This window comes from Doryrhamphus excisus, chromosome 2, assembly GCF_030265055.1.
Source record: "Doryrhamphus excisus isolate RoL2022-K1 chromosome 2, RoL_Dexc_1.0, whole genome shotgun sequence".
In the NCBI taxonomy this organism is placed as follows: Eukaryota; Metazoa; Chordata; class Actinopteri; order Syngnathiformes; family Syngnathidae; genus Doryrhamphus; species Doryrhamphus excisus.
The window spans coordinates 26,163,984-26,176,539 of record NC_080467.1 but is presented as its reverse complement, the minus strand read 5'-3'; the positions used below and the strand labels follow the sequence as shown (position 1 = coordinate 26,176,539).

Sequence of the window (12,556 nt, the reverse complement as noted above, 5' to 3'; positions counted from 1 at the left end):
ACCTAAACATATGTCTTAAAACAGGGGTGCTCATTAAGTCGATCGCGAGCTACCGGTCGATCGCGGAGGTGGTACTGGTCGATCGCTGGTCGATCGCGGCGTGACATTAAAAAAATATCATCCCAGCATCAATGCCGTCACTTGATTGATATACAGGGCAGTCATTCAGATGACAACAGAATGTTGCCCTTCGGGCGACCAATTAAATCAAACAACGTCTCTAAGGTGCAGCAGAACTTACGATGTCAGCCTATCATCCATCCCCGTTACTTGATTGACATACAGAACAACCAATCAGATGACAACTGAATTTTGACCTTTAGGTCACCGCTCATGCGTAAACAACGATGCAAAGTGCTAAGCTAGTCGGCGAATTGCGAGATTTTAAGCCCTCGCTAAAGTTTATGGTCACTAAAATGAGTGAAGGAGCTGGACCAAGTAAAAAGGCAAAAACTGGACCAAGTAAAAAGGCAAAAAACATATCACTTCCATACAGATATGGAATATTATACGGATATTATGATCCGGATATTATCCATGACTGATAAACATTTGGAAGTGTGCTTGAGGCTGGCTATCAGCAGCTACTGTCCGGACTATGCATCCCTGGCTGGTTCAATTCAGTGCAAGTCATCAAAGTAAACTCAGGTAATTACAAAAAATGTTAATAGTTAATTATGTGTGTTTTGCAATATTGGCTCATTTGGTTATGTAAGGTACATCAACATACATTGTACGTACAAATAATCCTCAATACATTTGAAAATAAATAGATGTTTTGCATTTTTGTAGTGGGTAGATCATTTTGACTCGGTCATTTTAAAAGTAGCTTGCATGCTGAAAAAGTGTGAGCACCCCTGTCTTAAAAGGTAGCAGCTGCACCATTACACTGCCAGGGACTGGAACTATAATGTTAAACAATAGTGGCCTTCTTGGTTATGCGCATCTTTTGCACAGGTGCTGAGAATGCGCCTCCTTAAAATGGCACAGTCCGAATTTGGCATGTCTCTCTGCTCTGATCCAACCTCTAAAGGCGGAAAATTGCCAACTTGACTTTGTTTACTAATTCCAGAAAAATACCACAGACTAAAAAACTACAAAAATAATAATTGCTTTGTAAAGAACTTGACACATTTGAGATTGTTTCACGTTTTAGTGTAACCTGATTGCATTGGCAGAATAATCAATAATCACTGGGTTTTGTAGGAGAGCACTTAGTATGCACCGGCTTAAAATAGTCACACATTTGGTCAATATACCATCTCAAAGTGGCTTTAAATGCTCCTAAAAAGTCTTACATTTTACTTCTTTAAGTCCTTACAAAGGTACGTTTGTATGTTTTGGCGAGGAGGTCCAAAATTAGAGACCGAGGCATAAAATCCCACAGACACACAGACAAATCGTTTTTCAAAAGTTTTTCTGCAGCTAAAGCAGCCATGTGTCCCAATACTTTTGTCCTACCTCACTTCCATCATCAGTGTGACATTAATTGTTCGAGTGTCCCAATACTTTAGTCCACTGGTGCACACACTGTAAAAGCTCGAGTGGTAAAAAATATGCAAATGTTCAATTAAAAGTCATCGCTTTGACTCCACTCCGCATGCTTGGTCAACAAGTCCAGAACTTTTGAGGGTCACATCAGGGGACACGCTTCTTAAATAATTAAAAGTATGATCCACAATCCGTGTTGTCACTTTAATGATGCCGGGTTCACGTGCGAGGTCACCCGTGTGCACCAGAGCTCGACGGCGTAATGGAGACGCTCCCCGTGGGTCATCCTAGCCTTCCATTTTTCGTTCCCCAGATGGTCTCATCGACTGCATGGACCCGGACTGCTGCTCTCAGATCTCCTGCCAGGGTCAGACCTACTGCAAAGGTTCGCAAGACCCGGCCGCCGTCGCCCAGACCTCGCCCACCCAGCCCGCCTCCAGGAGCTTTTACGAGCGCGTCAGCTTCCTGATTGGGCCCAGTGGAAGTCATGTGATGGTGGGAGAGAACCCGTTCAACAGCAGGTAAAGCAGCTATGAATTACTGATGGAGCTTTGAATAATTTAGGTCAGCGTTGTTGTCTCATTAGAGTTTGGGTGCGACAGCTGTGTTTGTGCGGTCGCTCCAAGACGACAAAGTAAGATCCCACGTTGTTGTTTTCCAGCCCGGCTGTCAGTGACTGTATACTTTTTTTTGACCCTTGGAGATGAAGTCGCTCAGGAGTTTTAAATGTGTCAATTCCGTTGACAGATATGACATGTTTTCCAAATATCTATGGAGGAATAGGGCATCACAAATACTTTGAGAAATACAAATGATTTTTTTTTTTTATGTCACAAATGTGAGTGCTTTGAGATGGGGGCAGGGGCCCACAGGATCCCCTGCTGCTCATAAATAAGAGTGACACAAGCTTTCATATCAGTCTCAGTTAGAAGCCAACCATTTCTTTATGTTTTTGTTTAATTAATAAGTTCATTCATTCATTCATTTTCTACCACTTATCCTCACAAGGGTCGCGGGGGTGCTGGAGCCTATCACAGCTGTTTTTCGGCAAGAGGCGGGGTACACCCAATCACAGGGCACATATAGACAAACAACCATTCACACTCACATTCATACCTATGGACAATTTGGAGTCGCTAATTAACCTAGCATGTTTTTGGAATGTGGGAGGAAACCGGAGTACCCGGAGAAAACCCACGCATGCACAAGGACAACATGCAAACTCCACACAGAGATGGTCGAGGGTGGAATTGAACCCTGGTCTCTTAGCTGTGAGGTCTGCACGCTAACCACTTGTTCACCGTGCCGCCTAATTGATAGGTTTTTTGTTTTTTAAGTTTTTAATTGATAAGCTTCTGGGACGAGACTCTCAGTCGGAAAAGGATGGAGTGCTCCTTCTGGAGTTGGGAATTAGGTCTTGCCCCACGTACAGGAGGTCAAGTATTTTGGTGGCTTGTTAAGGTGGAAGCGTGAGGTCGACAGGCATATCGGAATAATGGTATATCGGTATATATCGGTATAATTGGCGACTACCTGTACCGGAGCGTCATGGTGAAAAGAGTGCTGATCCGGAAGGCGAAGCTCTCTATGTTCCCACCCTCACCTATGGTCATGAGCTTTGGGGCGTGACCGGAAGAACGAGAACGTGCATACAAAGCGGCTGAAATGGGTTTCCTCAGTAGGGTGGCTGCCTGCCCCCCCCCCCCCCCCCCCACATGGATTCATCAAACATACCATCTGACGTGTCAGGTTACCATGGCAGCCCAAAAACACCAGACGTCAGGTGACTGGAAAGGCCGTGGCATATGAGTCACTGACATGGACATGTTGCCTCTCTGCTCTTTTAGGCAGGACTGTAAACTCCAGACATGTTCGATGCTGTGTTCGTCATTTGTTCATAAATCACAGTGATTGCACTCTTGGGATTGGATTTTCCATTTAGATATTTTAGGCTTTTCTTCAAATGTGATCAAGTGGCTTCTGTTTTTTGTGACGGCAAGAGAGTTGAAAAGTGTGTCAGGCGACTGGTCAGTCCACCACTTTGATCCAGACCTCAATATCTTGTCATTTGAAGCCCTAAATTATTTATTTCATAGCCCCGAGGCCAGGAACCATCTGTGTTTTTTCTCATTTATTTTCCTCTCCAAACAATACTTGGTTGTAAATGGAGACACAGCTAAGTTACAAAGCTACACAAAAAAGTACATTCTAACAGGAGTTAGTGGGTTCAGTGGTTAGCGCGCAGGCCACACAGCTAGGAGACCCGAGTTCGATTCCACCCCGTGTCATTCTGGCCTCTCCGACTTTATCTCCAAGGCCTCTAACATGTAATGTCCCTCTGATGTACTTGTTCCTGATCCTATCCATCCTGGTCACTCCCAACCCAATGAGAACCTCAGCATCCTCATATCTGCCCCCTTCAGTTCTGTGTCCTGTCTTTTCCTCAGTGGCACTGTGATAGCATTGTTATATGAGCCTGCCTGATGTTGGCTAATATTTCAGTCAACAGCAATTTGTAAGGCTTTAGCTGAGGGCATTAGCATTGATCTCATAATAACTTTAACTTAGTATCCTAATGTAAATAGCATCACAGTAGAGCACGTTAGCCCCTGAAAGTATTAGCATTTTAAGTCGATTGAGCAAACTGATGATAAACCATGTAATATCCTTGTTAGCATTGTTATATGAGTGTGTTAGTTTCTCATTAAAAAGTAATTGGACGTTAGCAATTAGCTGAAAGTAAGTTACAGACGTAGCCTGTTTGTAATATAATATAGCTGCAATCAATCAGGCAAGCGTATCCTCTGGTTTAATTAGTAATTTGATTGAAATCATTATAACCGATATTTGATTTACCACCTGGGAGCTAATTTAGCCTGGTAGCATTTTACACATGCATATAAGTTTGCCATTACATTGATCTTTAAGCTAGTTTTACCTGCTAGCATTAGCAGTTAGCGCACAGTAATCGTTATAGTTTTTCATTGTGGAATATTCAGGGCAAATACATTCATTACAAGGTTTGATATGGATTTGACAGAGCCCAAATATACAACCTATTAGTAAACATTATCACGCATACTGTGAGGAACTGTAGATGTATATTTTTTTTGCTCCAGATTCCCACACCTGCTCAACATCACACGTTTGCTTTGAGCCAGATGGAGAGGAAAATGATTTCCGACTGTGTGCACAAGGCTGGGGGAATATTTCCTGCGATCGTTTGAAGTAATCCTTATGTAAATAGCATGCTTTACTGGAAATATAGAATGAGGCAATAACCCCCGCAGTTTGGATCCTGGCTAATCCTTATCCTCATTGTCTTCAGCTTACTGTCACTTTGGTGTCTAGCAGCAGCATTAGCGCTCGTGCTCAAAATATTCATTCAATTCTTTTTTTTTTTTTTTGGCTCCCAGCTGAAAAACAACATATTATAAGTTCAGCACATATTTGACAAAGTTAATTAAATGTCACTGTATCTTTACCAGAGCGGTGTTGCATTTATTAAATTAAAAAAGCAAAAAATTAAATAAAAAAAATCCCACCTTAAAGGCAGCCGGAGTGGGATGAGCATGTTATGCTAGGAGTCTACTGGGCCGGTGCCAGTTGGTGCTGGTTTGCGCCAAAGATTATGTGATTGCCACATAGTGTGGCGCCGAATAACGGCAACATGCCACAGCGAGCCACTACGCACCAATCACATAATCTTTGGCGCAAACTGGCACCAACTGGCGCCGGCCCAGTGGACTCCTAGCATCATTGACACAACTTGGCTCGCGCCATTACATTCCAGTGGATTCCAATAGGCGGATTGTTTGTGACTTTTGGTTCCACTTGGTGGACACGGCGGCAAAAATTCAGAAAGAAAATTTCAAAATTTTGAAAAGAAATGAAGAAAATTTCAAAAACTTAAAAAAAAAAAAAGATTTTAAAGATGGCACCAAAATTTCAAAATCTTTAAAAAAAAAAAAAAAGATTTTAAAGATTTGGAAATTTTCTTGCCGCCAAACTCAATTTTTGCCGCCGTTAGGGGCCACCATGAGCCAGTTTGAGCCACTGCATGCCACTAGGCACCTTATTGGTGACACTAGGCGCCACACCAGATTGCATTGGCGCGAACTGGCGCCGGCCCAGTGGACTCCTAGCATCATTGTCGCAACTTGGCTTGCGCCATTACAATCCACTGGATTCCAATAGGCAGATTGTTTGTGACATTTGGTTCCAATTGATGGACACGGCGGCAAAAATTGAGTTTGGGGCAAGAAAATTTCAAAATTTGGAAAATAAATGAAGAAAAAAATCTTTAAAAAAAAGATTGAAATTTTCTTGCCGCCAAACTAAATTTTTGCCGCCGTTAGGGGCCACCACAAGCCAGTTTGAGCCACTGCACGCCACTAGGCACCTTATTGGTGACACTAGGCGCCACAGCAAATTGCATTGGCGCGAACTAGCACCAACTGGCGCCGGCCCAGTGGGCTCTTAGCATTAACACTACAGTGGAACTCGCTTATCTCGATGCCCCTCGGGCTGGCTGACTGACTCGTGTCGACATAAGCAGACTCTTAGCATCGATGAGGAGGATCCCGGAAGTAGCCCAGAATAAAAGTACACATAAAAGTACACAGAGTCAGTTTTCCAATAGGGCTACTATAATAATAACAACAAATATGTTAACTCTTTTTGAGGAAAGAGTGTTACGGTGTTACAAATACATTAATATTGTTTCCTGGGCTCCATGTAAGTGTGCGCTGGTCTGTTGTTACAGTATGTGTATGTTGTAGCGTTACCTCAGGATACGGAGGCATTGTGGCAGGCCTGATCAATAAAGTATTTTATTGAAGAGAAATAACGATGGCTTCCGGGGAATGGACTGACTCATAAAGGTATAAGTCATCACCAATGTGCAAACATGTCATTTGTCTCCGATATTTAGGGCCCGAGCACCAAGCCATATTGGAACTGTTCTGTGCATTTTGTGTATAACTAGTAAGCGTGACAAACGTGCAAAAAAATGCGAAATGTGGAAGGGGGCAAACACTTTTTCCACACACTCACTACCGGACAAAGGTTTTAGAAGACTCCAAGAATCCACAGTAGATTTTTAAGTGTTAAGATGGTCGGTCTCTCTTCCATTGTTGAACAATCCTGTTCATCTGTGTTTTTTATGCAGACAGAGGAGGTAAGAAGTATTCCAAAACTTGGCACACCTGAAATAATGAGTTGCACCACCTGTCAAGGCTCGATCAACCTCCATTTCTGCAAAACAACTTTAAATTGTTGACCTATGTTGCGGCCCCTGAAAAATGGCCCTTTCGTATAATTCTGGAATAGACATTATTTTCCAGTTTTGGGGAACCTGACATATTTTTTTTAGACCGGTAGTGCTTTTTGCGTGCTTTACTCTCATATACTGCAGATGTTGTTCCCGCTACCAGGTCCTTAATTTCCCTGTGTGCACACGGCCAGAGGAATAATGAAGTTCTATTGAATGTAATGTAATCTAAAAATAAAAAAGGAATATAGTACATACATGGAAATGTAACTTAGCAAGGAAAAAGTATTGATTTTTTTTTTCTTCTTTTTTAAATGCAATCCTATGACTGATTATCAGGCTCGCTCTACGGGGAAAGAAAATACCATGATAATAGTCATAAAATTATAGGAGTTGGAACTGAAGAATGGGGGAAACTATGTCGGAAAAGTGAAGTACTTTTAAGTCAAAATGTAACAAGCAAAAAGTCGTACTATAATAACAAATGTCATTATATTAGGAAAAAAGAATTACATTATTTACAAGAATGTAGATGCAATATGAGGGGAAAAAGTACTTTTTTATCTTTAATTTCACCACAAAAGATGTATGTTTTACAAAACTAAAGTATAAATATTACAAAAAATGACATCATTTTATTAAAAAAATACATTGATATTTTAAAAATGTATTTTAAAATTGTTTTATATTTTCAATAATATTTATATAATTTTAATATTAAAAAGTAACATAATATTATAAATAATAATGTCAGAATTACACAAAAAAATTATATGTATATGACAATTAAGTCAGATTACAGGTAAATATCATGAGAAAATACTGTAATTTCACAAGAAAAATATTGTAATTTTTTCCAAGAATTATAGATGAAATATTCCAAAAAGATGCCATAATTTGCTGAAAAACGGTAACAAGTACGACAAAAAGTACGGTTGTTCATGATCAAAAAAGTAATTTCGACCAGGATGGAACTACTTTTAAGTGACTAAAGTCAAAATGTAGCAAGCAAAAAGTCATATGATAATAATAAATGTCAATATATTAGGAAAAAAGAATGATTATATTAATTATAAGAATGTAGATGTAATGTGAGGGGGGAAAAGTACATTTTAACATCTTATTTTACCACAAAAGATGTGTAAAGACTAAAGTATAAATATTACAAAAACAATGAAAAAAAATTACATTGATTTAAAAAAAAAAATTATATTTTCAATAATTTCTTTAAATTGTTGACCCATGTTGCCGTCCCTGGAATAGACATTATTTTCCAGTTTTGGGTAACCTGACATTTTTTTGGACCGGTACTTTACTCTCATATACTGCAGATGTTGTTCCTGCTACTAGGACCTTATTTTCGTTGTGTGCACACAGCCAGAGGAATAATGATGTTCTATTTAAAGTGATGTAATCTAAAAATAAAAAAAGGAAGCAATTTTGATAAAGTGCAGCATTTGTATTTCCCTTTAGTGTGTTCCGTGATATATATGCGTGTAACAACACATTTGTTTTTGCACTTCAGCAGCTGATGAGAGCTTTGTTTGGGCTTGTATCATTTGTCTCCAGCGCTAAAGATAAATAGAGACAAGTAGAAACACTCAGCCAGAGCTCCTAAGTGGCCATGTTGCCTTAAAAAAAAAAAATTAAAAATGAAGGGGAAGAAGAGGCTAGAATGCGGTTGATCATCCCTGTCTCTGATACGTAATGACCCGCAGATAACATGTCTTTCCCCCCCGCCTCCCACTGCCTGTGATGAATGCAGATGGAGCCCTTCTCCAATTCCTCTCCACGGTTGAGAGGCGGGGAATAAATTAAACAGCAGAAGCATCACATTGTCTCAGTCGGCCTTGAAGAAACACCACTTCCTATTTCAGGATGTGAAGTCACCTGAGCGAGTTTGGACGTTTACCTGAAAAGCCCCCCACCCCACACACCACCTCAAGTCGTCTTTGATAGATTTTATTCATGCAAGAAACTCCAGCATCTGTCAGTTATGCAGCCTCCGAAAAAAATCATTTTCTGGCTGTGAAAGCAAGTCTGGACCAGAAGTAAATCAGCCTGCCTGCAGGGCGAATGAGTTAGTTACGCTGGTGCTTGTTAGACAACCTGCTAAAAAAAACATCCTTGACACGCCAAATGGGATATAGTACATACATGGAAATGTAACTTGGCAAGGAAAAAGTATTGATTTTTTTTCTTCTTCTTCTTCTTTTTTAAATGCAATCCTATGACTGAGTATCAGGCTCGCTCTACGGGGAAAGAAAATACTATGATAATAAAGTCATAGAATTATAAGAGTTGGAAGTGAAGAATGGGGGCAACTATGTTGGAAAAGTTAACTACTTTTAATGACTAAAGTCAAAATGTAACAAGCATAAGTCATACTATAATAACTATTATAATAATAAATATATAATATAATAAATATTTGGAAAAAAGAATCATTACATTATTTACAAGAATGTAGATGCAATATGAGGGGAAAAAGTACTTTTTTATCTTAATTTCACCACAAAAGATGTGTATTTTACAAAACTAAAGTATAAATATTACAAAAAAATTACATCATTTTATTTAAAAAATGACACTAATATTTAAAAAAACTATTTTAAAATTGTTTTATATTTTCAATAATATTTATATAATTTTAATATTAAAAAGTAACATAATATTACAAAAAATAATGTCAGAATTACACAAAAAAATTATATGTTTATGGGAATTAAGTCGGATTACAGGTAAATATCATGAGAAAATACTGTAATTTCACAAGAAAAATATTGTAATTTTTTTCCAAGAATTATAGATGAAATAATCCAAAAACATGCCATAATTTGATGAAAAACGGTAACAAGTACAACAAAAAGTACGGTTGTTCATGATCAAAAAAGTTATTTCTACCAGGATGGATTATTAATTAATTTAATTAATATTTAATATTATAATAATAATAATTTAATTAATTTAATGTTATGTGAAAATATTGTCATTTTTTTTAGAAAATCCTAGTTTTACACAAATAGTTATTATATTTTTTTATATTACAAGAGTAATGTCTTAAGTTTAAGAGATCTTAATATTATGATGACCATGGTGTAACATTATGAGAAAACCTTTTACCAGAGTAAACTTTTATTTATTTATTTTGTATTATTATTATTATATATTTTCCCCTGATATTTGGTGACCTTGTTTTACTATGGATGTCTAAAAGGTGACATTTTGAGAGCTTGTGTGTGCGTGTAAAGCCAGTGAAGCACTTCGTCATCATTGGCGAACTGACTTGTTGATACACCGTCTGCTGTTGTTTGTTTATTCAAGCTCTTGGTGTGTTTCTCCCCCCCCACCCCCAATACAGTCTGGCGTCAGTCATCCGGGGTCAGGTCCTCACTGGCGACGGAACGCCTCTGATTGGAGTCAACGTGTCTTTCCTGCACTACCCTGAGTACGGGTCCACGGTCACTCGACAAGACGGCATGTGAGTGAACACACTCATCCATCAGCACAACATTGGCGACCTTTGCCATCGCAGATGTTTATGTGCGGCGCCGACTGCTGGGGAAATTGCATCAAGATTTGTGCAGAGTTGTCTTGGCACGCGTCCCGACAAATGGAAGCTGCGGCACAAGGCGGCCGAGAACAATTGCTCATGCAAATGTCACGGCGGGCGGAGGCCTGTTTAAAATGCATTGGATCAGCCGGCCGAGAATCAATCTGCCTGCAGTGTAGTTAAACATCAGCTTTACGTGCTGACCTTCTGATGATATTACTTCACACGGATGCTTCATAATGGCCGCGCAAACACTATGCGGCGCACGTCCGCACTCAGGCGACATAACATTAGGAACACCTGTACACAGCTAATAAGATCCCATGCATGAATTCTGCCTTTATGACAACGATAATGCTCAACGATAATGCTATAATATTATATAATATTTCCCAACTGAGCGTACATGCGGTATATTTTCCACAGCCCTGGTATTGTACCTTATTAGGTATATTTTGTGTCCTGAGTATGGAGTTCATGAGGATGAGCACGATTCCCCACATATTTCGCTCTGTACATCGGCTGACAAGGAGGGTGATAAATGTTCAAGGATGATCACACTTGGTCAGCCAACAGAGCCGCCCGGTGCTTTGCAGGGATTGGGTAAGGAGTGTGTATTTCAAAATTGTTTAATATTTTCTGTAATATTTATATATTTTTAATATTAAAAAGTAACATAATATAAAAACAAAATATGTCAGAATTATTTAAGTATTTTTTTCCAATAATTAAAGATGAAATATTCCAAAAACACGCCATAATTTGATGAAAAAAGGTAACGTTACAAAAAGATAAAAAGTACGGTCGTTCCTGATCAAAAAGGTTATTTCTACCAAGATGGATTCTTAATATATTATGAGAAAATATTGTAATTTTTTATAAAAAAATATATAAAACACCTGTACACAGCTAATAAGATCCAATGCACGAATTCTGCCTTCATGACAACGATAATGCTCAACGATAATGCTATAATATTATATAATAATTCCCAACAACATTCCACTGCCCTGGTATTGTACCTTATTAGGTATATTTTGTGTCCTGAGTATGGAGTTCATGAGGATGAGCACGATTCCCCGCATATTTCGCTCTATACGTCGGCTGACAAGGAGGGTGATAAATGTTCAAGGATGATCACACTTGGTCAGCCAACAGAGCCGCCCGGTGCTTTGCAGGGATTGGGTAAGGAGGGGGTATGGAGGGGGTAAGGAAGGGGTAAGGAGAGGGTATGAAGGTTCTTTGCAGCTGTGAAGCTCCCCTCTTGGCCAAAGTGTAGAGTGCTGGAGAAAGGAAGCTGTTTTAGGTCAGCTGCACAGCTTGACACTGGAGAGAGTGTGTGTGTGTGTGTGTCTGAAATCATGCAATGTCACCACACAGATGCTTCACCCCCCCACCCCAGGGAGGCGGAGTATGCTGTGTGTGTGTATATATATATATATATATATATATATATATATATATATATATATATATATATATATATATATATATATATATATATATATATATATATATATATATATATATATATATATATATATATATATATATATATATACACACACACACACACACACACACACAGAAGCACTTCAAAGGCTCGTCCTTCATTTCCAAACCAGTAACTTCTCCCCGAGTAACACCGAGCTAATTAAAGCCGCCTCGGCAGAAAAGACAACTCCAAAAACCAAAATGACTGATTTTTTTTTTTTTCTAAGCAGCATGCCTGGTCAAACAAGAGCAGTAAATTGGATTCGGTGAATGATAATAATACATGAAGCCTGCTCTGAGGGGATTCATGCACCTGAGAAGAACGACCATCGTGGTGTAGATCACATGTCTTTGACTTCAAGCTAGTACAGCGTATCCTCGGAAATTGGCAGGATTTTGGTCAAAAACAGGTTGGGGGGGGGGGGGGGGGGGTGTAACTCAATAGCCACGTATACATGGACCCAAATATTCCAATTCCATTCGGGTTATTTGCTCAAACGGAAAGAATGTAACCTTTGTATACACCTCATTCGGAAAGAAAAGTGCCAATCCGAATGAATATATAATCAGATTCCCAGGGGTGGAATATTCCTTTCCCCAATCCGATTGAGGTATCTTGTACCCGCTCAAACGGAAAGTTCTTCTTCGTGGTGTTTTTCTTCTTCTGTTGTTTATTGGCTGTTGGCAAGCAGCTTTGAAAATGAAAGAAAAACTGGAGGAAGTCGGTATCACGTGATGTTGATGTT

The 12,556-nt window shown here is 39.2% G+C and overlaps 1 protein-coding gene and 1 long non-coding RNA gene across 6 annotated transcripts in view; one reads left to right on the top strand and one right to left on the bottom strand.

Moving 5' to 3' along the window:
* The window catches only part of LOC131107832 (uncharacterized), a 188,049-nt gene that overhangs the window by 49,521 nt on the left and 125,972 nt on the right, over window positions 1-12,556 (bottom strand). The gene's annotated exons all lie outside the window — the stretch shown is intronic.
* Window positions 1-12,556, top strand: part of si:dkey-237h12.3 (teneurin-3) — a 210,151-nt gene that overhangs the window by 152,625 nt on the left and 44,970 nt on the right. For all 5 annotated transcript variants that reach the window (XM_058058091.1, XM_058058082.1, XM_058058074.1 and 2 more), the window contains 2 exons: window positions 1,805-2,012; window positions 10,125-10,244. In XM_058058091.1, the coding sequence (XP_057914074.1) occupies window positions 1,805-2,012; window positions 10,125-10,244 (328 nt within the window). The remainder of the gene's footprint in view (window positions 1-1,804; window positions 2,013-10,124; window positions 10,245-12,556) is intronic.